Source organism: Amia ocellicauda, chromosome 1 (assembly GCF_036373705.1).
Source record: "Amia ocellicauda isolate fAmiCal2 chromosome 1, fAmiCal2.hap1, whole genome shotgun sequence".
NCBI lineage: Eukaryota > Metazoa > Chordata > Actinopteri > Amiiformes > Amiidae > Amia > Amia ocellicauda.
Window position 1 is genome coordinate 28,924,525 of NC_089850.1, and position 27,571 is coordinate 28,952,095.

The following is a 27,571-nucleotide window of genomic DNA, read 5'->3' on the forward strand; positions in this document are numbered from 1 at the left end:
TCTGGTATGTGTTTTGTCAACTGGACTTCATACCACAAGGATTTTTCAGTCAAGTTATATTCCTTTTCTGGTATTATTTTTGTCTGGAGGCTATATTTGTGTGTAGATTTGAGAAAATCACCCAATTCCAGCAGTCTGTAGCTAAATGTTTTCCACTTTGACCTATACACTGAAATTGTCCTAGCATACCATTTTGTTTCCAGTCTTGAAATTCCCACAAACTCATATTAATTAGTATGTGGTGAGATCATGCAGCTTTAAACCTGAGCTATTGTAGTTATTGTAATAGACAAGGTTGAGCATTGAAACATTGTTAGAGGAAGTTGTTAAAGCATGTTTCCTGGAGGTATTATTTTAAAGAAAATCTTTAAAGATATAAATGTGTACCTGGAGTGTAAAGATTCTTGTGAGATCCATCTCAATCCATCACATAGCAGATATTTAAGATGTACAGTGTTAGTTGCCAGGAATCCCATTTCCATGAAAGAAACTGCATTTTCAACAGTGAAAGGGTGAAGGCATATTTACATTTTTCTAAGATTATCAGATAGAGACCCATTATTTGAAGGATGGGTTTCCTCTCAATAATAAATAGTAACAGGTGCCATTTTAAGAAATTACATCAAAAAGGTCCTCTGAGTTCCGCAGTAGAAAGCAAAAAAAAACGAAAACATACTGTAGCTTCCGTGAGTTGTTTATCGTGGTCTTGATACAGTACATCCAGCACTTGGCCCCTCCCTATTCCCATTTTCTTTGTAACCTTCTTGCCTAATGCATGTGTAAATGGCATGAAACCTTCAAATGACATGTTACATGTTTAAATATAAGTCCTTTTCTTTCCAGGGGATTGTGAAGAACCCTTGATGTCTGTCCGTCTCTGTCTGTCTTGCATGCATGCAGTAATCACATACAATTACAATGCACTTTAATACTGCTTTAGAATGGTTTTCTCTCTGTGAAACATTAATTAAGGAGTGAACAAAAGGACCAATCTGTAAAAGCATACAAGTGTCATTTGCCTTTTGTCTTCTGCATTAACATAATATGTACATTTCCAGTTAGAGGGCTAATTATAGATGTGGATCCACAAGATATGTTTTTGTAAAGATAGGTGTTTTCTTTCTTCCAGCAAAGATGTCACGGAAATTAAGCTTGCCTACTGAGCTAAAGCCAGATTTGGGTAAGCTTTTTTGTTTTTGTTTTTTTTCTTTTTTCTCCCCGTATCCAAAAGTATATTTTCCATTAGAAGGCAGATACAAGAATCTGGACGACATTTTACTTTGCAGATCTTGTACATTTTGTAATCTTAAAAAGCTTCCAAGCAGCTCACATTGTTTTAGATGTAGGGTTGGATGCAGTTATATCATATTAAGTAAACAGATATATGCTGCTGCTGTAAGTGCCTTCTCTGGAGTATTTATTTATTTATTAATTGATTTATTTTCACAAGGAGCAAAAAAAAAAAAAAAGCTAAGTAATGAATAAGTATAACAGCTGTATGATTGTTATTTGTGCAATTTAGTGTGGATTACAAGTTTATTATTAGTGGCCTAAACCAGCAAGATGTACTTTGTGAATGTCACCATTATTCATTATTTCACCTCATGAAGACATGATCTAATGTGCATTATCTATACATGCCTTCTCAGTGGATAGGAATTATTTGATCCAGATATACTAGTATACAGAATTATTGTATTATAAACTATATATACTTAAATTAAATATGTTCCCAGGTAAATTATATTTGGAATAAGATAGAATGTAATTTTCTTCACCATAAACAAATCTGTTTAAGAATAAAAAAAACAGGTGTTAGGCAGAAGTATTGTTTGTTTGCTTTAAAAAATAAAAACATGATGTGAGTCTACATCTAGGTCAGTAACCTGATCTTCCAGCCCAGGAGTATGAATTCAGTTTGTGATTATTGAACATTTTGAACAGACAAAAGGGAGAGACGTCACCGTGGGCTGGTTAAGAAGCAATGCAATAGTGTGGAGGAGCAAACAGAAACCCCTGAGAGAGGAGTTTTCCACAGGATGTTCTCAGCCCCCCTGTTCAGTGAGTCAGAAGGCTGAGGGATTTTGGCTAACCTTTAATTTGCATTGCTTGATTGTTGCGTGTTGACTTGGCATTCAAGCTTTTCCTTTCATCTCAATAACTGTTCTTATTATTCAAAGTCAAGGGATGCACTGTGTTACAAGTGGCAATTGTCTTCAGATGTTGGCAGTGTAATGGCCTGCTGCTCGACAGTTACTCAATGCTTAAAGGCAGTGTTTCCTATTCGGTCTCCTGGTTAGTTTTTGTTATGATGCTACATGCGAGGTGCTCTTCTGGTAGAGTCTAAGATTGGGAGTGTTGATCCTGCACTGAATGTCTTCCCATGCATATACTGCAGGGGACACTGGGAAAGGTTGTTTTGGCTTTTATCTTTTTATTTAGATTGATTAAATCTATCTAATGTCACGACTATGAAGGGCGCTCTGTCAGCCTTTGAAAAAGCCGTGGATCTGTCTTATGTTGGATCAGTTACTGACTTGCAGTCATGTAAGACTCACTGAAGAACAATATCCCTGATTTTCTTTTTAAAATATAATTTAAATCACATGTCAGTGGTGTTATACATTGTTTTTCTTCCTGGGAGCTCTGGCATGTTGCTGTGCTATCAGGAGCCTCGTTTCGCATGACAGAGATCCAGTTTAAGAAGTCAAGTCATACAAAACGCAGAGCCCTAGCGATCAGGCGAGAACAAGTGGGCCACAAAATGTGTCGCAAATGAGAGAAAAACTTAAATAATAAATAAATAATGTATTTACATTTCATAAGTTCCTGCCTGTTCAAGATCTGGTTCATCAACAGAAAGGTAAGCTTTATTGTCAAGTTCATAATGAGAAGGGCAGGCAGTGCGGATGTGGGCACTAAATTGTAAAGTTATGTGGATGGTTGAAATGGTTGGAAAACACTGGTGTAATGGATAGCTGGTGTTCAGATGTATTATTTGGATGATGGTGGTTGCAGCCAGCAGCAGTGTTTCAGAGTATCATTAATGCCTGGATCGCTTGTACTGATGATCTTAAATTTCAGTGCTTGTACAGTCTTTGGGCATTTATTTTTTCTAAATATTAGCTATGTTGAAAAAATACTTCATACTTCAAACTACAATGTATACTAGTTTGTTATTGTAAATAGAATATGAAATGGCTGTGGCCTGCCATTAGAATTTGATTGTAAACTACAGCCTGTAGCCCTGTAGTATTGTGAATGTGGAATCAACACTGAGCAAGCAAGCAAGTTTTGAAGCTTTTCGTGTGATTTATTTTAAAGCAAAATCCTTATCGGCTTGCATTAAAACTGATCTAATTGTTCATATTTGTATAATTAACTGAATAATATACTAAATACTCTGTCTGCTTCACAGCATTAACAAGGCTTCTACTGATCCATCTAGAGCATACATATTTTTTTGATTCATGTATAATTTTTGTGCACTTATAATTCTGCATTTAAGGCAATCAAGTGTGTATGCTTATATTAACCTCAAGCTGTACATACAAAGTCATGTGGTGTCTTACAGCTGACTGAACACATTTGTTTTTTGTATGTGTGGCCTATTGATGTAAACCATGTATTCAATTAAAAAGGGTAACTTTAATTAATGTGAAAAGGAGCTAATGTTCTTACACTGCAAAGAAAACCTGCTTACAGGACATCAAGAAGGCAAACGTGAGGTTAACATAATTACTAACATGACATCCCATCACCACAAATAGATGTATCCTTCCTTGCCCTTCCAGTAGAGGGAGCTGTTGTTGGTTAAACATCTCCACCTTGGTATGTCAGTCTCTATGGCATCCCTCTCTCACTCCCTTTCTTTCCATCCCTCCATCTCCCCCTCTCTCTCTCTCTCTCTCTTTCTCGCTAAAGCTTTCTCTCTCTCTCTCTCACACACACACACACTGTCCCTCACTCACACTGGCTTGCTTGCCTTTTGTCTTCGATCGGCCCCACCCAGATATCAGAGATAACTCCTTCAGCCGCTCTCGGAGCTCCAGCGTGACGAGCATCGACAAGGAGTCCCGGGAGGCCATCACCTGCTTCTACTTCTGCGAGACTTACACGCGGAAGACCGACAGCAGCACAGCCCCCAGCCTGTGGGTGGGCACCTCCCTAGGCACCGTGCTGGTGATCGTGCTCAACCTCCCTCCGGCAGGGGAGCAGAGACTCCTGCAGCCCGTCATCGTCTCCCCCAGCGGTGAGTGTCATCCCTGTACCCAGTGTGCTTGGTTTGTCAGAAAAGAGAGAACATCAAAGTGGCACAACCTGTCCTTTGGTTTTTGTTAGATTTTCAAACAGCACACTACCAGAAAATGTCACACATAAAAGATTACTGTACAACAGTTAGAGAAGAGTGACAACACTGCATGGGTATAACCCTCACAAACCCTGAAGTATAGCCCTTTATGCTATACATGGGCTGGCAGCAGGCAGAATCTATTTTACATATACTTTTTGAAGTCTGAGAAACATTGTTAGGTAGAGAGGCACTTTTGATGTATCCAGTCAGAAAAAACGTGAAATTCTTCTAGAAATGTTTTGAGCTGATATGAAAATGGTGACGTCGCCTACCTCCATTTGATAGATGAGCCAGGAAATTTTAAAAAGATAACTGGATATGTGCAGAAGATGGAAAACCCATATCTGGTCTTAAGATGCATTGTTGAAAGAGTAGCTCAGCGCAGTGTCTTTCGTTTGTGACAAATATTGCGGTGAGATTGAGAGATACGCTGTGCCTAGCACCTCTAAGTCCGCCGATATTGTTTGTCCTTCAGGTACATTAATAAGGCTGAAAGGGGCTATCTTGAGGATGGCATTCCTGGACTCCACAGGAGCAATCCTTCCCCCAGCCTATGAGGCCTGGCGTGAGCCCAACGCCCCCGATGACAAGGATGAAAAGGACAAGTTAAGGAAACGGCGGCCAGTGTCCGTTTCCCCCTCATCGTCTCAGGAAATCAGTGAAAACCAGTATGCAGTGATCTGTTCAGAAAAACAAGCCAAGGTTATTGCACTGCCATCCCAGAACTGCATATATAAACATAATATCACAGAGACTTCATTTGTTCTCCGGGCTGACGTAGTGCAAATGAGCAATGGCATCTGCCTTGCGTGTTTCTGTGCCAATGGACATATTATGACTTTAAGGTAATGTATTCCTGTCTAACCCCCCAATCCCGTTGTGATGACTAAGCAGTAAACAAACTAGCCTGATATGTATTCAGATTCTGCAGATAAGCCTGCGTTATTGGGCACATCCATGGGTATGGAAAAGTACACTGCACACACCAGTACCACATGGAGATAAACACAGTGGTCCTTTTTGTCCCGAAAGCAAAATCAGGCCATGAAGGCAAGGAAGCTCTTTGTCCTACCCTCAGAGTATTCAAGGTCCTGGTGACACTTGTAAAGATGTTAATCCTGGGATATAAACGGGGTAAAACCGCCAGCATGCAGTTTCCTCTCGATCATGAATCATGAGCCCTGTAGACCAGTTAGTGTTGCAGGCCTTCACTTGTGAATAAAGCACTTGTCTCTGGTGGGAAGGACCTCCACAGTATGTCACCTCTGCTTCTCTTTTTACAGCAAGCAAAGTATTGTCTAATATAGTGATGGTTGTAACATGTGCCCACGTCAATTTATGGGTTAAAATGTTTGAAAAAAGTGTTAAAATCTATATTGTGCTTTAACAGGGGACAGTCTCTTAACTTTTAACTGGCCAAACTATCTCTGATTGTGTCTATGACTTGCTAAATATTTATGCCACTGATGTGTAATTATTGCATCTCTTTATTGCAGTTGCTGGTCAAATTTCACAACTATATCTACTAATGAGCATCTGGTTTACAAAACGCAACTAGGCATAGTTGAAAAGCGAGCTTTTGAAAGCTAAATACATAGCTTTTTAAACTTTGACATAGCTATTTAAATTGTCAGTACTGTGTCAAACATTTTTTTCTAACTGCATGTTGATGATCCTTTTGGAAATGTGTAATTTGTTTTCTAGTAATGTCTTCTCCAGGAAGTTCAGTCGGGGGGTTTGGGTTTTTGCTTTTGGGTTAACTGCTCTCACAGAACAATGTTCTTTTGCTGCTGGGTTTTAGCTTCAGCCTGGGGGTCTGGCAGCCATCCCCCACATAAGTGTCCTCTGCCTTATCATGAGCCTCCTGGTTAAAGAGCTGTTTCTATTTAGTGAATTATCCCAGTTTAGGCTGCATGTCTTTATCAGTGATTGTAGGGCGACTCTGCAGTTTACAGTGCATGGGGACGAGATTTAATTTGTTGGCAGTTCATGTTCACTGGAAGCATTATAATAACAGATCCTCAAAAACTATGTACAGGAGAGTAAATCCAGTCAAAACCTCCACTCGGGAGCACAGGTTCAACTTTACGGTCCAGACCTGGTTCAGAATGGTACCATATCGAGATTCCCAATGGAGTGATGTGGGCTTGTGACACCCATGTTTTATTTTGGCTTTGCCACATAACAGCCGCTCTCTGTGGCTTGTCATGTGTTTGTGGGCCCACAGTGTTATCAGTGAGAGCCAGCTGTTTATGTCATGGGCTTGCAGGGTGGCTTGTCCTCCAGAGCATGTGCTGACGTGTTTACTGCCAACATCCCTCCTGTGATAAAACTGGAGTCAGAGCAGTGACCTATGAGGGCTGATTAACAGTTGGCAATTCCAAATCATTAGGGTATAATACGAAAAACGAAACAAAAAATGATGTATTTAATCCCTTTTCTTTATCATTCTGGTACTGGTCCCTGGTACTTTTACACATCATAGTACATATGGCCATGGCCATGAATACAGCATGATAAACACCTAACAAGGAGTGCCCATTTGTTGCTGATTTAAACATGTGATTGTTACTCTTCATGTTAGAATGCGATGCCTATCATCACCGTCACCAGAGACCTGTTGGATTGAAAGTAAACTAATATGACTCTGCCTTTTCCCCAATCAAGTTTGCCAAGTCTAAGACCACTGCTGGATGTAAATTACCTGCCTCTCACCGATATGCGGATAGCAAGAACGTTCTGCTTTACCAACAATGGACAGGCTTTGTATCTCGTCTCGCCCACTGAGATCCAGCGGATAACCTACAGTCAGGACACTTGTGAGAACTTGCAGGTAAGGAAGAAGACCATTACAGCCCAGGTTCTGTCGACCACAGTGTTTATAATCATGTGTTTATGTAACCAAAAAAGAGGTATTACTGCATTTTACAAACCTAGAATGCAGTGTGGATTAATTGCTTCCACATATACCTGTATTTAAACAAATGCACATAACAGAAAGAGTTGTTAATGTTCTTGGTATGAGTTAATCATAAGTGTTCTGTTGATATTGATTGTTTTTTGTATGTATCCAATCTCAGTTTGTGAATGACACAACGTGTCAAGTTAAAAGTAATGATATCACACTGGGCTAATATATCTTGTTTTTGTTCAATTGTGACAATTGTAGGAACCCTGGAGCTGTCCCCCAGTTTCCTTTTACATTTTAGATTCTTGTAAATTAGACAGAGGAAGCACTACAGTGAATACATTGTCAGGTCTAATTAAAATGAGGTCTTAGATGAGCTCAGTGCAAGTCTTCTGGCCCCTGAATTGCTCCTTACAAGGGCTGTGATGGAAGTAGATAATTGATTTATATTACATTGTCTCTGAGTGGCGAATCAGCTGTGTGTAACTCACGACTCCTCTTCTTGTTTAATAACACACTGCAGTTGAGATCAGTGCAGCAGGTTATTAGCACATGTGTTTCCCAAGTCTGTGTATTCTCTTATTCCAGTTAGTGTCTGATGCTTTTGGGAAAGAGTTGCTAATAAGATCAAATTTGAAATGGGTTTGAAGTTTGATATTCTGCCATTAGGAGATTTGTCTCAATTGTGGTTAATTGATTTGTAAGTCCTAAACATCTAAATAAGGTTTAGCTCCATAGGTAGAACTGATTCTTGTTCTTGGCTGCATTTTGAGTCAGAAGAACCTTTTGACCACACTCATCCATGTAACTTCATTGCATACACAACTCCTTATTTCACAAAAGCTTGTAGTTGGGGGGGTTCCTCCTGTCTATAGCATCTCAGGGATAGGAATTTGATGCTCAAGGACCTACAGCTGTGTTTGCTTTGTTCAGAGCTGCGCAATCAGTGTGCTTAGAAATAGGGCATCCCAGCGAGTTATATTGAAAATCCAATAAGAGTACTTAGAAGAACATAGAACAGGATAGAAGACTCCATGGTGGGTTGAAAGCAAAGAGTCGTGTATGGGGGAGGGATTAATTAAATACAATTAATTAGTCATATTCCTGTGGTTGCATTCTGTAAATCCAGGGTCAGAATAAGAGAGGCAGGTGGACCCAATTTATTATACAAAAATCTTCCTCCCCTAACATTCAGTTTTATTAATGTGATGATACGGATCCCAAATGATTTTATTGGGGTGCCACATGTAATGTGAGTGATAGCAGTGATAAGCACAGATTGCCTACGCTGATTGCCCATGTGATTGTTTGATTGTTATCATAGGAGATGCTGGGTGAGTTGTTTACACCTGTAGAAACACCTGAAGCTCCAAACAGAGGTTTCTTCAAAGGCCTCTTTGGGGGAGGAGCTCAGTCCCTGGACAGAGAAGAACTTTGTGAGTAACCTGGAATGAAACCTGTACACATCCTGTATCTCAATTTAAGAAATACATTAAAATCAAGTTTTAAGAGATCTTATTGATCCAGAAACCTAGCAAGTGGTGTGAATCACGACTACACCCCAGGATCATCCTGCCAACTGTTATGTGTAATACTGTTCAATCCAAAATATGCTGGTTTGTTCATATGTGTGGGAATAGATAGATAGCTAATGCATCATCTTTCTAATACACACGTGAAATTGAAGCAGACAGGACCAGGGAAAATAACTATTAAAATATTGTGTATGTCTGTTTATACCATGCATGTCTGCATATAATCTACTGTTGTGACCTGCTCTAACTCCACTGTACACAGCACTGATTTCATTTTTATATTTCACCTTTTTTTACGGGCTCTTGTTCTGTATTTTGTACTTGAATTTAGTTTAATTTACTTAAAGTGGGACATATACACCGATCAGCCATAACATTATGACCACCTGCCTAATATTGTGTAGGTCCCCCTTTTGCCGCCAAAACAGCCCTGACCCGTCAAGGCATCGACTCCACTAGACCTCTGAAGGTGTGCTGTGGTATCTGGCACCAAGACGTTAGCAGCAGATCCTTTAAGTCCTGTAAGTTGCGAGGTGGGGCCTCCATGGATCAGACTTGTTTGTCCAGCACATCCCACAGATGCTCGATTGGAGCTCGTGATTCATCAGACCAGGCCACCTTCTTCCATTGCTCCGTGGTCCAGTTCTGATGCTCACGTGCCCATTGTAGGCGCTTTCGGCAGTGGACAGGGGTCAGCATGGGCACCCTGACTGGTCTGCAGCTACGCAGCCCCATACGCAACAAACTGCGATGCACTGTGTGTTCTGACACCTTTCTATCAGAACCAGCATTCACTTTTTCAGCAATTTGAGCTACAGTAGCTCGTCTGTTGGATCGGACCACACAGGCCAGCCTTCGCTCCCCACGTGCATCAATGAGCTTTGGCCGCCTATGACCCTGTCGCCGGTTCACCGCTTTTCCTTCCTTGGACCACTTTTGATAGGTACTGACCACTGCAGACCGGGAACACCCCACAAGATCTGCAGTTTTGGAGATGCTCTGACCCAGTCGTCTAACCATCACAATTTGGCCCTTGTCAAAGTCGCTCAGATCCTTACGCTTGCCCATTTTTCCTGCTTCTAACACCTCAACAAAATGTTTACTTGCTGCCACTGACAGGTGCCATGATAACGAGATTATCAGTGTTATTCACTTCACCTGTCAGTGGTCATAATGTTATGGCTGATCGGTGTATAGTGCAATGTATTTGTATTGGTTGTACATATTGTAATACGTTTTTTAAATAGTGTATATTTTGTGAATATACAAATATATGGCACCCTATATATATGTTTTACTTTAGAAATGCTGAAGAATGTTTTTCTTTTCTGTTTCATTTTCATATTTAATGTGTCATATGTATTCTTTGCTTTTTAAGACTTTGCACATTTCAGGCATCTTCCCCCTACTTTGAATTGCTATTATAAATCACATATGAGAAACCAGCCAATCACAGAACAGCATTATTTATTTTTTATTTTTTTACAAAAAATCCTATTCCTATCTTATGTATAAATGTCAACTTGTGCAGAGAATTATCTTCAGATACCAACAACATTTCAGGACACTTAAATGTTAGTGGTGCCAGTTTCACAGGATGTACATTTGTTTTTAATAAATAGTTTCATTACATTTAGCATGAAAATACAACACAGATCAACTATTATATGTCAGTTACAGTAGGTCCCGGACCAAAGCATTTTTAGACAGGGAGATAGGGGTGAATGTTATATATATTGTTCCCTGTAAAGATATTTGCGTGTCTATTCCTTACATGTGTGATTTATAATAAGTTAATATGTCATGTGAGGGGTGTCTCTTGTTGTATAAAATGTCATAGTGCAGTTTATGCAGCTCCTCTTGACTGCCGTTGGTCTCTCCATTCCTCTCACGAGGGCCCTGTTCTCTGTTGACAGTTGGCGAGTCAGTCGCTGGGAAGGCCTCTCGGAGTCTGGCCCAACACATTCCTGGTCCGGGTGGCATCGAGGGCATGAAGGGTGCGGCATCAGGGGTGGTGGGAGAGCTGGCACGAGCCCGGATAGCATTGGATGAGAGAGGGCAAAAACTGGGCGAGCTGGAGGAGAGAACAGCAGCCATGATGGCCAGCGCCGACTCCTTCTCGAAACACGCCCATGATGTAAGCACATCCTCTCATCCCCTTGTGCTTAAAGACTTTTGTTTTTGGACTAGAAATGTTTTGTCCTCATCAAATTCATTTTTAAGAATGAATGAGGTTTTTTTCTTATTTCCTTTCTTACCCAATTTAGCTGTAATACGAATAATCACAATATTTAGCTTTTTACATTGTGTTAGGGATACCTGATGGGTTCCATAATGTTGATTTATTCATAATTATTCTCTGCCTTTTTGTTGCATCATCAAGCTAATGTTTGTTTCCTCCCCCAGATGATGCTGAAGTGCAAAGATAAGAAGTGGTACCAGTTCTGATTTCAAGTTTAAAACTAAGGAACTCAGCGATTAATGTACACAGCTTCATCTGGAAGATACTCGCCCTTCTCCCTCCTTCATTTATTTCTGCAGGACAAGGGGGATTCATCATGGAGTACTGCTCTTTCCTAGCACAATATCATGCACTGTTTTACCTCAGTCATGTGGCTTTAACTGAGGAGCATTCTAAAAACAAAAAAAGGATAAAAAAAATCACCTTGAAGGTGTTTTTTTTTTTTTTTCTGTGGCGGCTGAGAGTTGATGTTCTTCTTGGGACAGGAGCAGGGAACAAGAGACTAACAGGGGAGGGGGGCAGCGCTGGGATTCTCCTGTCTTTCATTTTCATATGCCAAATGTTTTGTGCTGTTGTCTCTGCTGCCAGTGTTTCATCCTCCCTGGGGCCAATAAGGTAAAACAAAAACATCAAATAAAAAAAAAAGAATTAAAAAATAAAAATGAAAAGACAAAAAAAATTCTAAAATAAAAAAAAATATATATATATATATATAAAGTATCAACTCTGTATTCACTTCTGGCTCTGTCAAGTGCAAAACAAGAGGATAAATAATACACAAAAAGGGTGTTTCTGCAAAGTGAATTTGAAGTAGTCCGTTATAGACGCATATGGGGTCCAAGTCTCTTCACCTTTAACAATCAGACTCCGGAAGGGATTCAAATTATTCTCTGGTCTCTTGGATTCCTTCTCCTCACTGTGTAAAGACTCTCTTCAAGACAGTTGCTTTCTTTTCCTTTTCCAAATTGCTTCCAAGTTAATTGAACATCGCATTTCATTAGGTATCTTAATCTTACATGTTTTATTTAATTTTTTTTATCAAAGTTGACCCTTTTCTCAGATCATTTTGCTAAAGTTAATAAGTGGCTGACGTCATTTCACAGATTTCTGTTTCCACAAAACTTTAAAGGGCTGGGACTGAAAGAAGACATGGAGTACAGTAGATTGATTCCATGTCAACTTTTATAGTATATTTCCAGGTTTATTTGTACGTAAATGTCTGACAGTTTTAGCCAGGGTGCTTAAAATAACTTCTACAAAATACTCCTTATCACTTTTGATAATTGATTTCGAGGTGTTTCCACCTACTCCTTGCCTTTGTGGCTCATGACTTGTTTGTTTTCATGGGTTTTATTGTGCTTTGAAGCATTTCAAAACTACATACAAAATTAATAAATACATATATGTATACATGTTCATGTATGTATATATATATATATATATATATATATATATATATATATATATTTATTTATAGATTCATTTCCATTTATTTATATGATTAATTTAAGCTCTGGGATACAAAAGCACTTTTGAAGAAAGTCTTGCACTGTCGTTCAAGAGCAAGACCATTTTGTACAAAATATCCGCAAGCAGCTTCAGCAATACTTTCACAGCATAAAAACATAGATACCTATCGTCAAGTGTTTATGTCTATGTCAGTTAAACAAAGGGACTATTGAGCCAAAAAAGTGAGATTAGTACAGTGTTACTGGGAAGGAAACGCTAAAAGATTCAATGCAAGGAAACCTGACTCTTAATAGCCTCAAATAAGATTTCAAGTATCTGTTTGGATCAGTCAGTACAGATCAGAATGCAAATGTATGTTTTTAATAAAAAGGAAACTACTGGAAAGTCTTGTAGCCATATATATATATATATTCCTTGTGTTGAAAGCCATTTTGAAAGTGAGTGGCAATCCTAAAGTGCTGATGGCCGATTAACCCCCCATGTGTCATTTGGCCTTTCTGTCTGTGGCATCTCTGTACAGGTGCTGGTGCCTGGTGTGCAGGGCAGGAGAAAACTTAGTGTGAAACCATTACCTTCTTCGGCAAATGGAAATTACCTTTGCAAACGAAGTGCATTGGAGTAGGTGCTCTATCATTTTGTATTTAGCCATGTTTACAAAAACTAAATTGCTTCATAAAGTTACCCTTTATACTATCGATTTGCAAAAACTGGGGCACTTCAGTTCACTGTGCCGTGCCTCTGAGTGCTCCTCTGTGCTTGCCATCGCCCATGAGTTTCTGTAGACTGTCTTCATCTGCGTGCCCTCGCTAGGAGGGCCCAATAGATACAGTGTGAAGCTGTGAGCTGTGGTAAGTAAGAGTCAGAGGCCCAGATGATGTGCTCTCTGTTTCCCAGAAGCTGTGGTCGGTTGGCGATCAGCTGTCCAGCTCCACACAGTGCGAAAGGCTGATAGCTGTGCTTACCGGGATGGTATCAGGATTTAAGAACCAAGGCAGAGAAAGAAACCCCGTCTCAAGATTAATGCCAGTATAATGGAAGCGACCACAGGGCCGGTTTAAAGGTGTTTGAAGCAAAGGAATGCGTATTAATTGCAGCTGAAGTTCTATTCCATGTGCAGCTTGTTAGGTATTCATTTTCTTCCTTTATTTAGTTGAATTCTCAGTCTTGGAGGACATGACAGCTATGTGTACTGTAAAGTATTTTAACGTTACCCACTGCTTTTTTAAATTCATTTTTTATTTTAATCGATCAGATTTTTCCAGAATATCTTCCATTATCACATGGATGGACATGCTTTCCTTATTTAAATGAAGCTTTTCGCAGCATCTTTTAGACAGACAAGGGGACACAGCTGCACCCACACAGAGCCCCACTGCAAGTATTAGAGCACTAGGACTAAAACCAGATCAGAATGGTCTCGATTATCCTCTTGGTTGGCATTTTAGAAATCCTTCAATGAGAGAAGCTTTTCTCCTGGATTGTTCATCGTCATGCATATATATGAATATCTGTATGTGTGTGTGTCTGTATGCGTGTGTGCGTGTGCGCGTGTGGAGGAGTTGCTACACATGCACATGTCATAATGCTGACACATACATGTATTTAAAAACACATTGTGTTGAGAAATATATTTCCTTAATGGTGTTTTCAGTGTAAGTCTTACTGGTTGTTTTCGCTCTAAATTTTCTTCTTTTTTTATGAAGTGCAAGAAAATGCTGCTATTTGTGTTATATGTAGGTGCATCATCATCTTCGGATGTGCGGTTTTGTTCTGTTCTGTTATAAGAAAAGGAAGGACAAAGATTTGTTTTTGCTCAGAACTTCTGCCAAATTTTTACACCTGTATGTAAATAGTGGGACAATCGGAGACAAATCTGAAAGTGTTCAAGTGGCTAAGTGACACAAGACGTCAGTTGCCATGTTCTTTTCTGAAGCCAAAGAGTTTTCTTTTGATATTTCTTTTTATTTTTTAACTAGGTATTACACACATCCCCCCCGACCAAATTCTCCCCTTGCTTCATTATGGAAGAGTACCAAGGTGCAGGTTGTGACTGAGTAACATCAATCGAGTAGCCAGAGAGCAAGAGAATTGCGAGAAATGATCCAAATATGGTGTTTATTTTTGTATCAGTGAGCAAAAGGGCGAATAGTCCCTATTTTATCTTTGCAGCCTAAACGAAAGTGTGAAAACAGTACTTCTGAGATTGTAGAAGTTTGTGTCTTTCAAAATATTGTACATCACAAAGCTCTGTCAAAAGAAAGGTTCCTGTTGTACAATTTGAGTCTGAAAATGTGCTGTCTGTTTATTATTGCACTATATTTAATTTCTATTATCATCTAGTTGCATTTGTTTATTATAGTAAGTATTTAACTTAATCAAAATCCTGTTTTTGATTATTGCTGATTTTATATTATATTTTGGCTTTTTGTTTCTACTTTTGTATTTCTGTTTCTGTGTAAAATACCTTTTTTATGTTGTCGTCGTTGTTGTTGTTGTGATGTTGTTTCTTCTTTTTTTTTCTTTAAAGGACCAAAACCTAATAAGAGACAAATGCTAAACTGTGTCATGGGGGAGTATCAATGAATGGCTGCACTTTCAGATTTGTTTTCCTGGTCAGTTTAACGATAATCTGTTCTATTTATACATTTGAAATGTCTATACTTTTAATTTTCAAGATTTGATAAATTAAAAAAAAATATCTTTATAATTTAACAAATCCTGCATTTTAGAACTATTTAATTCAGAGTGCTTAAAGGGTGTGTATATTATCCATATTTAAAATAACAATAAAATGGTAAGAATTATTGTTTCTAGTAAGAAATGTATTTGTATCTCAGAGGTACTGCTGTTGTTAGAAAGCTTGGACAGCAGAAGGTTGAGCCTTCTTTCCATATTTGAGATGAGTTCAATGTGTTATTGATGCAGGAAAAATATTACCACTGGTGGTTTCTTTTTAAGTTTATCGTAATTCTCTTAGATGTTCTCTTGCACAATAGCAGAAGCATGTTGTTCAATGTTTACAACCATTTTTTTTTCCCTGTTTGAGCCCCCTCTCATCTTCGGGTCTTTCTTTCTTTGGCCTTTTTCAGTTGAAGTGTACGCATCACAGAAGACATTCTTTCAGTAACATTTACGATTCCGTTTCTTGAGTTGATTATACATCGCTGTTCAGATGTGGTAGTCCTATCTTCCGAGGAAAAACACGACTTCAACTAAAGTGCCCTCTCTGTGCCCATCTCTGTTTTGTTTTAGTGTATTTGATTTACTCTACAAAAAAATTGATTGCACAAGCAGCCAGTACACTACTCTTGATGCTGTTCATTTTTAAAATACAGCTGAGGAAGTCTGTTTCTCATCAACCATCTTCTGTCTTGGAAAAAAGTTATCCGTGGGTTGCAGTATTTTCTCATTGTAGCCAATTTTCTTGTACAGTTTTATGCAAATTTCACATGGATGTTTATGACTTTATCTGCTGCCACAAACAATTTAGAAATTCTGTAGATAGAAATTACTGTGCAATGGAAAAAAAAAATATATAAAAAAATCAAATATACTCTTGTGTTTTCCAGTTTTCATTTATTGTTGTCCATGTGATTGTTCTTGTGTTAGATTTAGTCTTGCTTTTGAGGTTTTTCAAGACAATATTTATCCCATTCATTGGGTGGTCTTATATGATTGTGATCAGAACAAAATTCACATGTTTTTTTATTCCCTTAAAGTTTTGAATCTCAAACTGTTAACTCCAATAGTGCTTCATACTGCTATAGAAGAGATGAAGACAACATACATTTTTTGCACACTGTCCTTTCAGACTGCAAACAGCAAAGTTATGGCATTGTAGGAAGGCTTAAATAAGCTAATACTGATAACCATTTTCCTCCAAAATCAATAAATGTCAATTGAACTTGATTCCACAAATCTCACAGTTAGGTTCTGCTGTGTGTAATCTCCTGTTTTCCCTTTGCTTTCCTTTCAAAAGGATGGTCATCTTTCTCCTGGCCAGTAATTCTCCTCATTAACCTTATGTTTCACTTCACTTTTAAAGCCCTGCAGAAATAGATTTCCTTACCAATGGGATCGAGGGGAAACTTTTAACCCCCTGAAGAAATTGCACACGCACATATCTCAATGGGGAAAATGCCCCAGCCAGTTTAAAGCTGATATTTTGTTTAGTATTGTTTGGTTCAAATGCACTGTACACACAGCAAAACCTTATTGTGTCATTTTAAGTGTTCAACCTTGAAATGAAATATGTATGTTGAGAAAAAAACATAGGATAAATGCTCTGAACAGCTAGACTTTGCGCAGTTGTACTGATAAACCCCTGCAGTGCACAGCAAATTGAGGGCCCAGGCTTTTATGAGTTGGGTCAATCAGCCCCTATAAATCCACACACTAATTAATGTCAAGCCCAGATATGTCAACTCTTAATTGAAACTTAATTACGTGATTTTCTTTCCCTTTACCTTTTCAGACCCCCATCATTCACAGCATACGCCTGCAACAATCTGAACATGCTTCTGTTTTTCACATTGAGTTGAACTATCAGACATGGTCATTATCGACCAATTAAAACATTATCCAAGTAACACTTAGAAGATTGTTATTTTCTCCATCATGAATTATTATTGAAGGCCTGGTTTAGGGTGTGTTTTCAATAGCTTCACGATGCCCAGAACAAAGTCCCAGTGTCACCCTGTTCGAACATTAATTGATATGCATCTCTAATAACAAAGGGAAAAGGAACAATTGGTGCCATGTCCCAAATTATTATACATCATTAAAGAAAAAAAAAAAGAATCACAATTAATTTATTCTCAGTTATTTTTTCATGAATGCATGTCCTCATGTGGCCCCGCTAGGCTGTTCAAACAGGCGAAACAGCAAAATAGACCCATTATCGGCCAATTTGTGTCTCAGATGTGTTTATGTGCGACAGGATGGCAGTTTATTATGATGATATTTATTTTCACAAGCCCTTATCCAGTTGATACACCATTAAATCACGTTGTTGATGATGGCGGCGGCTGCGAGCAGCTCGTGTCCTCAGCTGACCCGCGGCCACATGCTGCAGGGCCACAGCTGCTGACGATGAGCTCGAGCACCATTATGACGTCATCCCCAGCTGTGCTTCCCCCGTTTATCTCACTCTTACGTTAGTCCTTGGTAGGGGTTGTGATCCCCTACTTGCTGCAGCCCCAATATTGTGTGCCTGGCTCCACAGGCGTAGGGGAAGCGTCCCCCCAATTCTGAAACTAAACCTACACCCTGCCTCGACCACATCAACACTAAATGACCCCTGAATCACAAATTACAAACAGGTACCTAATCTTGCATTTATTTAGTGCAAGGAGCCATTTTCTACTTCTTACAATGAAACACATGATGAGGTAGGAGTTTGTTTGTGATTCGTGGGAAGGTCGAAGCTTTGATTTGGTTCAGGCCAAAAACACTGAATGTATGCTCCCTTGTACATCCGTTCTTACAGAATCAGGACCAGTGGATTTTGGCTGCACTGTCACGTTGGGTTTTCCCCCCTGAACACTATAAGATTTGGGATATTTGGTTTATTAATGTCCTATAATGTGTATATTATGTAGCACCTGTTTCTCGAATTTTCTACACAAATATTATCATATGACTACTACTAATAATCTCGTCTTGCATCCTGTGTGAAGGTGGCAGGTGAAGTGATGAATGAAAATGGATGGATGGATGGAATACAATTTAAATTTCATATGAGAGCATCTGTGTATTAAGTACATATCCACTAGGTGGCAGAAAATAACCAGAAATCTAAAAAAGTAATAAATCCAAGTGAACCACTAACCCAACTGTTTGGAAGTCCCTCCACCAAACCTAAAATAATGACATGTTACTGAGCTTTGGAATAAATACAGAATACAGTTTAATTCACAAAATATGAAAGTTGCTTAAGAATGCGTCTCTGCATCAGCTTTTGTACTGTAGACTCCAGTAATGCAGACTTGGTATTACAGTACATTAGTTAATAAGGAATAATTACAAGTGCTTGTTTTGTTTTTGTTTTTGAAGGATCTTTCTATTTTCTTAGCTTGTACTTTTCACATTTGACTGAGTGAAACGACCCAGCAGTTTTCAAGATGGAAAACAGGAGATACTTCTTCACACAGAGTGTCGTCACAATCTGAACAAACTCCCCAGCGATGTGGTTGAAGCTGAAATTTTGGGAACATTTAAAAATAGACTGGATAGGATCCTTGGATCACTTAGTTATTAATGGACACCAAGCGAGCAAGATGTGTCGAATGGCCTCCTCTCGATTGTAAACCTTCTTAATCCTCCTTGAATATATTCAACACTGGAGTATGATATTAAACCTGGTTAAGCTTCCAGCAATATTAGTAATCTGCCTTTGAAATCAATGATCTTCATAGAATGGTCAGCTAAACTAATCTCCACTGACTGACTCATGTCTTAAATTGAAACAGTCTGGGTTTCACATATAGTTTCATATTGTTTGACAGTATCGTAACTAAAATAAAAACATATATTGCTCTGTTCTGCTTCTGGTCATTCCTAATGGCTGATTGTACACATGTGCACCACTGAAAGCCATGAGTGTGAGGAAAGAGGGGTACCACTCCTTCTCAGTGGGCCTGGAGACTTGGATAATACGATGAATTGTGAGAGGGTTTTCACTACTTTCATTCCTGGAGCCATTTTCAGCTTGACTAAACATGAGGGATCCTCTTCCAAACTGAGATGCTAATATTTAACTGACTAATATAGTTAGAATCAGATCAAGGGTTGAATCTGTTTAGCTGATAACATTTTTAATCTGTCACAATATTAAAGTGAAGATTTAAAAAAGGTCATCTTACATGTCATTTCCAGGTGCCCACAATCCACACAACATAACAGCAAATGCCCACTGAACTAAATATCCAGGATACTGAAGGGAAATGGGCTCTTGTTCAAAGAGTTCTGTTTAAATTCTGTAGTTAGCACAACTGTCTGTTTGAGGTGCATGTTAAACACAATTTAAGATGTAGATTTCAATGATAATGCAGTTGAATCAAGTAATATAATACAACAATTGGTTTAGAATAATATGTATCAAAAATTACAACAGTTAACAATGTCTAAACATATTATTATTATTATTATTATTATTATTAGGTTAATATTATAGGTTGGTAACATATTTGGGTCAATAACATTAAGGTTTTAAAAATGAAAAAAAAAAGCATAGCAAAATGGATGTAAAATACATTTTTATACTCACAAGAATGTATTGTGTGTATTCTTATTAATTTTATAGCTTTTAAGATGGCATTTATAATTTTTTTCATAAGATTTCTGATTTTACCACCCAAGAAATGTCAGGTGGCGCAACCGTATATTAATTAAAAATATATATACTTTTAATGTATCTCCCACAACTGGATACAAGTATATGTGAATCATTGTACTGTCTAAAATACATAAGACATACTAAATTTCAATTTAAATACTTTATTTATGGGGCTTTTATTACATTTCTTAGCAACTGACACTTATTTATGTTTTAAAGCATCCAATTTCCCATAGGGAGAAAGAAACACTTTTTTTAAACTGCAAACATTATTTGTATATATTATATAAGGTGTTAAAGCTATATGTATGACTTAAGTTTGCAGTTGCAATGCAAATTGATGTTTTAATGATGTGCCACCTGATATGCTCAATAACATTTTCATGCATTTTATTCTGGTTTCTTTTGGCTTTTAACACATTTGTGCTTGTTTTAAACTTCTTAGACTAAGCTTTTATATTACATTTTAATATGGACATTATAAGGAATACAGGTATGAGATACCTATCAAATGAAAAGAGACAAACTACTATAATTTTCTGCATAGTTGCTCATTATCAGACAAACTATATTATACTACTACCAAGTTTTTTTCACAAAAACAGAAATGTGTTTTTTGAAATAGACATTTTTGACCTTTTCCTCCATTAAAGTGTAAGGAACATTTTGAGATGAAATCTGATGTTGAAATACCACTCAAACTGAAATTTGTAGACATTGTTGGGTGAAAACAGCATAAGAAATGTGCAACTGAAATAACCTAATCTATGTGAAACAGTTTAGAGAAAATTTGTACCACAAAATATCTATCAAAATCACTGTTTTCATAAAATACAAAAGGCATTATTTTCTGAACACACATAAAATAGTGAAAACATCTTTGAAAATATTTTTTAAATACGTTTTCTATATGAAATGTATGCATTCATAAGCCTGGCAATAAATTCAGTGTATTACATACAATAGCTATCAAACATTCTTTCATGTATGACTGTGTCACTGTGGACTGGAGGCTCACAATGAGATGCTGGGTTAATTTATTTAGCTCAGGTGTTTCTTTTGAATGAAATAACATGACTTTTTTCCATTGGTGTAACTGTAATTCTGGTTGCACCATTTGACTAATTGGTTGCGCCGCCTGACTTTTCAAACTCAATTAAAATCTAACAAGCATTAACTTGGACACCTATACTAACATAACTGGTAGGTTGTAGGTTCAAATCCCGGGTGGGCAGTGCTGTTGTACCCTTGAGCAAGGTACTTCACTCAGATTGCTCCAGTAAAATGCCCCGCTGTATAAATGGGTACAAATGTAAGACGCCCTGGATAAGAGCGTCTGCTGAATGACAAATAATGTAATGTACTAACTTTTGGCCCTGAAGTAAAGTGTATACATACATTTTTTTAATAAAACAAATTGCTACAAAACCATTTTTGATTTGTAGTTTTCCAGGGGTCATACCACCTGACATGGTAACTTGACCCAACCTCAACATGGCTCAAAAATGACAAATTATCAAATATCTGTGAGAGAATTGCTAATCTTGTTACTGCAGCATAGGGGTCATTTGGGGGTCACCTTTTGTGATGTCATATCCTGTTCATAGTTTTCTTAGTGATATTACATAAAAATGCTTTTTTTTTTTATGGGTTGCGCCAATTGACATTTGGAGAAATGCATTTTTCAGACAAAAGTTATTTTTGTTTAAACAGAATACATTTAACATAGCACTGTTTCACAACTTTTAATACTTTATAAGCAATTTAACATACGATCATGCCAAACTATTTGATTAAGAATTTTATTAAGTAAAATAACCTTTTTACTACAGATTTGTTCTCTGCATATACACCACCTGACATTTTGGGACTTTGGAACACCAAACTCAATAAATCTATTATATTTAAATAAAATGAAAGTGGTTCCATATAAAGTAGATATCATAGAATAATGTTATATATTACATGTATTTATTTAAAAAATGTTTAGGAAAATAATGACTTCCGACATAAAAAATGCACGTCATGTCATTGATCCATTTGCATTGCAATTGTTCGTTTCAACTTTTACACTTTTAATTGATATTTTAATAAATATGTTGCAGTAGTTTCTGTAATTAGGGCCGTAGATAGCATTTTGGACCTTTGGCAGAAGCATTCGATTCCACTGACAGTAGTTCCACTGTGGACTGCGATATGTTCTGTAAAACAGCAGCTTCTTGTGTTGTACCCAAAGGGGCCACAAGATGGTTTGTGTGACTGTTGTCTGAGAGAAAACAAAGACTCTCCTCTGGAGTGATAAAACAACACATCAATAAGTCTGTTAGACTCCACTGCATTTCACAGGGAATGCTAACATTTAATGAATATGATGCTTCATATTTAATTCAGTTCATTTTTTCCATACACAAATGCAATGACTATCGAAGCAATAAATTAAATTATTGTTTATCCTGCAGAGATAAGGAGTAGTGTGTGCATTGCTGTTGTGGATTATTTATTTATTTAGTTAGTTTTCCTATTTGCAATGATAAAAGCCCTTACAGGATCAACAAACAAGGTCAGGAGGAGCCAGTATGCTTAGCAGCAATCACTCACCCAAAGAGCTCCTCAAAGAGGAGGCATCCCCATCTCAGCACATATTGAATGTTGAATATTTTTAACCAATTATAATTATCTGAGAGGGGATGTGTTTGCATTGTCCAGAATTGTGATTATGTAATAATTCAATTAAATAACTAATCTGTGCTTTTTATTGCACAGTATTATTGCAGGACCTGATGTAGTAGGGAAGGAGTTAGTGTATTTGTACTTATACTCATTTAAGAAAATGTATCCAGTAAACTGAAATTATGCATTTTATATCTTCAAAATTGTCAGTGATCAGCTGCACATGCAAGGAGAGACATTCATATATATACCTTGAATGGGTTCTAGCCTCTCTCTTCCTCGATTCAAGTCTTCAAAATCATGAAAGGCATTGACCACATCAAACCAGAGGAGCTTTTCCAGATCAGCAGGGACACACGCACCCGGGGACACAAATGGAAATTGGGCTTCAAGGCATTCAAGACAGAAAACAGGAGACACTTCTTCACACAGAGTCATCACAATCTGGAACAAAATCCCCAGCGATGTGGTTGAAGCTGAACATTTTGGGAACATTTAAAAATAGACTGGATAGGATCCTTGGATCACTTAGTTATTAATGGACACCAAACGAGCATGATGGGTCGAATGGCCTCCTCTCGTTTGTAAATGTTCTTATGTTATAATTTTAACTTATTATTAAGACAAGTAATATTATTAATATTATTGCATACGCAGAACTGCGTATTATTAAAATCTGGTGGCAACATTGCAATAATGTGAACAAACACAAATGTTAATACAGAGGATAGTCAAAATGTTGTAAAATAATGTTATACAATTACATATCATCATATACATTTTAATATGTAAAATTAAAAGAATAAAACAACATGTATGTTGTAGTTGTTTTATTATTTTAATTTTTAATTTGAAGATATACAATTTATACTATATATATATATATATATATATATATATATATATATATATATATATATAGTATAAATGCATGCACAAGAATACAATTGCACTTGATACTTATTGAAGTTCCAGAAGTGGACGACATGTACAAACATTATTATGCAACAATCAGAGAACATTAACAACACCATGTGGTCAGGGCAATACGTCTCCACATCACGTTTCTCACATCATATGTCAGAAACAGGAAACAACTAAACTACTAAACTACAACCTCACACAATATCGTCAAAACAACATATATGAGCTCAGGGGAGTAGCTAGATGAGACTCTGAGGGATCAGTTATCTACCTTAAAAAATAATCAACTCAAATAAATGTCTTATTTTCTTAAATATTTAGAACAATAAGATTGTTAATCTGAAGTGATCAAATATACCTGGAGGTTCTAGATGTCTGTTTTCCACCTAATGTTTGTCTCCAGATTTGCTAACAGCTCATGGAGTAAAATAGAAGTGAGCAGAGACACTCATCACTGTTTTATGGTGCCTTTTACAATCTGACAGTTGAGGGTCCATTACTGGAGCCAACCAATTTTAATTGTATATTAGTGGTGTATACTCACAATAGATGCAATCTTAGCAAGCCACTTCATTTAATTATACACATAGTCCATTGATATAATGAGAAGGGATAGCAGTAATTGGTTCAAGAACTAGCATATTTATCAACTTGTAAAGACAAAGCAATTAAAATAAGTATTGTGCTGATAAACTAAATCTCAGGCCACCATTTATTGGTTTTCATCCAAGTTTGGTCTATTGGTCAAAGTGTGAATTATTTGTTTGTAGTCGACAGTTTCAATGAACCAATTCTTCCGCTTCACGAAATGAAGGGAATTAAATGAACCAACAGTCGCATTCCCACACTGGCATGTAAATATGGTTATGGTGCAATGATGAGCAAAATTGGTCTGGATTCTTTTATCAAGCAATAAGCATGAATATGTATGTACTTTGAAACCCATATAATAGATCCCAATGGGAATTGTTCGTTTTATGCAGAAGAAAGGGGAGTGCAAAAGCTTCAAAGTACTGCTATCTATAAAGTGCTACCTATTTAAGGAATAATTGTCTTAGATGTAACTTATGCTGACAAAGGAATAATAATAATTTTCAAATGCTTTGATCGTATGGAATTCCATTGCGGATCTCTTTAAATGAAACCATTTTTAAGTAAGTAGAAAATAAACACAGGCAAGTAGATGAATAAATAAATGAATAAATAAGAGATCAGCTTATCAGGGTAAGGAAAAGACAAAATACATTCCAGTTGTGGGATGTGTAAGTGCATATAAACCATGATACCCCAGCAAAACACAAAAACTTACAAAAGACGACTGTTCATCGTGTATTTAGTGGCGTGTTGGTTTAGCCTTTGTTTCACAGACTGCTCCATAGCTTGATGGGAATAAAAACATATTCACAAAACACAGTGGCCCTGTCCAAACCCTAAGACACATGCCTACACTATTACTCCATATTACTGCCTCCACAATAAGCATTTGGGAATTTTCAGCTGGGATTCTTGCCCTGTTGTCTAAGGGCCACTGTTGCTGTCTCTCTATAACAAGCGATCACTGGCCTACTGCCTGGCCATAGAATCAGGGTGCGTACAAGTCCCTGTAGACACTTGCAGACATATCTGTGCAGTTGGCTATCAGGCCAGATATCTGGTTTCTTTTCACCGGTGGTTTCATAGTTCTTTATTCCTGGTCTGTCACAATCTTTCGGTCCGAGTCCCACTCTAGTGTATGCCATGATCCTCCACTACTGTACATGACTCCCCACAGTGGACTTCAAGAACTGCAATCTAATCCATAGTCGTACAAGAGACGTGGAAAACAACCACCATACCACATTGCAGTGCTGTCAGCCCCTACATGCAAATAACATGCTATCATTCCACTTGGTGACAATAATCCAATAACGGTGCACACACACAGGACATTTTACGGGATGCTTGTGCACCTCTGCTGGATTGCCTGGGTTTAAAAACTGCTTTTGCACAACCCACGGTGCGCTCCTCAGAGTTTTAGACAGAGGGCGCTGGAGCTTAATGGCTCCAGCCAAGCAAGAAGTATATTCTCCCAGTGTGGAGAGAAAGCAGGGGAACAGAGGTAACAGAGAGCAACTTCAAACTAGAGAGGGCAAGGGAGAGCCGCCGCATGTGCACCCAGCAGTCAGACGGGCTTCTCGCTCATTCTCCCGCAGAGAGGGGCGACCGAGCGGCTGCTCACTGCCGGGGGAAAAGTTTGCATCGAGCCGGGAATGCATGCAGCGGCGCCCCGGGGTTGCACGACAGCTCGTGTGTTTGAGCACCAGAGTGCAATCCACGCGTAATACTTCACGCAGGACCCAATTTGAAGTGGATACGAAACATGTCAGCGAAGGGGGACAGGATGGCCGCTCCAGCAGGACTAGACACACAGAGCCTTTACGGCATATAATACAGTATAGCAGCGCAGTGGGATGGACGCGCCAGTAACACCTCATTGAAAATAAAACAGCCAGCAGCAAAGACACAAAGTGAGGACAGAGAGCCCGGGAGGTGCAGGCGCAGGTCTCTGGACACGAAAACAAACCGCAAACTGCAACTTCGCGTTCACACCGCGCTCCGAATCGGAGTGGTGCCGCCGCTGCGGGACGGGACTCACTTATTTAGCTTTGGTCTCCATAAAAATAACAGTTTGTGCAGATACATACAATTCAGTCGCTGTTTGTAACCGCATTCACCGGTCATATTGTTGCTAGAATTGAACTTGTAAGCACGTACCATTCAAGCCAGGCGGCGAGAGACGGACCAGGTGTTTTCTGAGGAGACAGGAGGAGGGTTTTGCTGCCGGGGAAGCTTACAGAAGAAGACAAATAACTCCATGTGTGGTCAGTAACCTGCGACAAGTGCATGGTGATTTACCGAGGAGGAAAAAGTTACATGTAAAAGCACCAATTGTTGAATTGGCCGCTGCTGTGGCGGTGCGATGGAGCTGCCAGCCCGGCGTACCTGCTGACGGGATCCGCGGCCAGCTGTGCTTGCGCCGGGGCAGCCGGATTGCGTTTGTTTGTGTCGTTATATCTGATGGGATTGTTTCCATTGAATGTACTTCCAAACAGGAGAGGACCTGGCCAAACCAGCTGCCATTACCTTGAACTGGGTTTCCAGCGGTTTTGGAAATGAAGGAGAGAAAATTCAAAAAGATGAGGTGTGGAAGTGAATCGGGGCATTTCTGCCACATGTAAAGCAAGCGGGGGGGGGGGGGTGATCAAACTTAAACGACACGTAGGTTCATCTGTCTGCCTAGACGTCTTTCGTGGAATACAATACTGTTAGTCGATTTGATCTACTTTGCACCTTTTTTCCTCTCTCTCCCCCAAAATGATGAGCAGCGGCCCCAGCATTGTGTACGAGTGGCTGAAGACCCTCCAGCTCTGCCAGTATGTGGAGTCCTTTGTGGATAACGGCTATGATGATCTGGAGGTGTGCAAGCAGATCGGCGACCCCGACCTGGATGCCATCGGGGTCTTCATCCCCCATCACCGGCAGAGGATACACGACGCGGTGCAGAGGCTCAAAGAAGAGGAGAAAGAAACGGCCACTGGCTTGTACTTCACCCTAGAGCCGATGCCCCCCAGTGCGGAGATCTACACCAGCCACATGGTGGAGCAGTACGAGACCAAGCTGAGGGGGTCCAAGTCCTGGACCGAGCCCAAGAGCAGTGCCAGGGCCGGGGGGAACCAGGGGCATGTGGGCACCAGCAGGACCCAGACGCTTGGCACTTGCAAGGAACTGGTAACTTACCCCAAGCTGAAGCTGAAGATCATGATTAGGGATAAACTCATCAGAGACGGAATTAACCTGAGCAAGCCACCCTATTCAAACAAGGTAGGGATTTGACTGTATTGATTTGTTTGTCGACGTGTGCTACCTCAGCATGAGTTTAGTTTGCATCCAGATACAAGTGGATGAGCGTTGCGAGGGTGGTAAAATCAATGTTGGAGGCAGTACTGTGTCATGTGGAGATATAGCCGAGGCGCACACACAGTATTTACCTCGGCTCAGTTGCGCTCTCTGGCAACGTTGCTGCGCAGATCTGCAGAATCCCACACATCCCATTGGTGGAGCCGCGCAGAACTGCGTAGATCTGCGCAGTACG

General features: G+C 38.9%; 2 protein-coding genes across 17 annotated transcripts in view; both read left to right on the forward strand.

Annotated features, from left to right (window-relative positions):
* The window catches only part of LOC136747737 (syntaxin-binding protein 5), a 155,830-nt gene extending 139,768 nt beyond the window's left edge, over positions 1-16,062 (forward strand). For 9 of the 14 annotated variants that reach the window (XM_066700883.1, XM_066700889.1, XM_066700917.1 and 6 more), the window contains 8 exons: positions 1,130-1,180; positions 1,945-2,061; positions 4,013-4,252; positions 4,830-5,199; positions 7,022-7,187; positions 8,587-8,698; positions 10,714-10,934; positions 11,204-16,062. In XM_066700883.1, coding sequence (XP_066556980.1) covers positions 1,130-1,180; positions 1,945-2,061; positions 4,013-4,252; positions 4,830-5,199; positions 7,022-7,187; positions 8,587-8,698; positions 10,714-10,934; positions 11,204-11,245 — 1,319 coding nt within the window. In that variant the 3' untranslated portion in view covers positions 11,246-16,062. The remainder of the gene's footprint in view (positions 1-1,129; positions 1,181-1,944; positions 2,062-4,012; positions 4,253-4,829; positions 5,200-7,021; positions 7,188-8,586; positions 8,699-10,713; positions 10,935-11,203) is intronic. The other 5 variants (XM_066700963.1, XM_066700982.1, XM_066700974.1 and 2 more) reach the window with 2 other exon arrangements.
* Positions 16,063-26,685: 10,623 nt separating this feature from the next.
* LOC136747795 (SAM and SH3 domain-containing protein 1) overlaps positions 26,686-27,571 on the forward strand; it is a 304,184-nt gene continuing 303,298 nt past the window's right edge. For 2 of the 3 annotated variants that reach the window (XM_066701012.1, XM_066701019.1), the window contains exon 1: positions 26,687-27,300. In XM_066701012.1, the coding sequence (XP_066557109.1) occupies positions 26,794-27,300 (507 nt within the window). In that variant the 5' untranslated portion in view covers positions 26,687-26,793. Of the gene's footprint in view, positions 27,301-27,571 lie in introns of all 3 variants that reach the window. The other variant, XM_066701028.1, reaches the window with a different exon arrangement.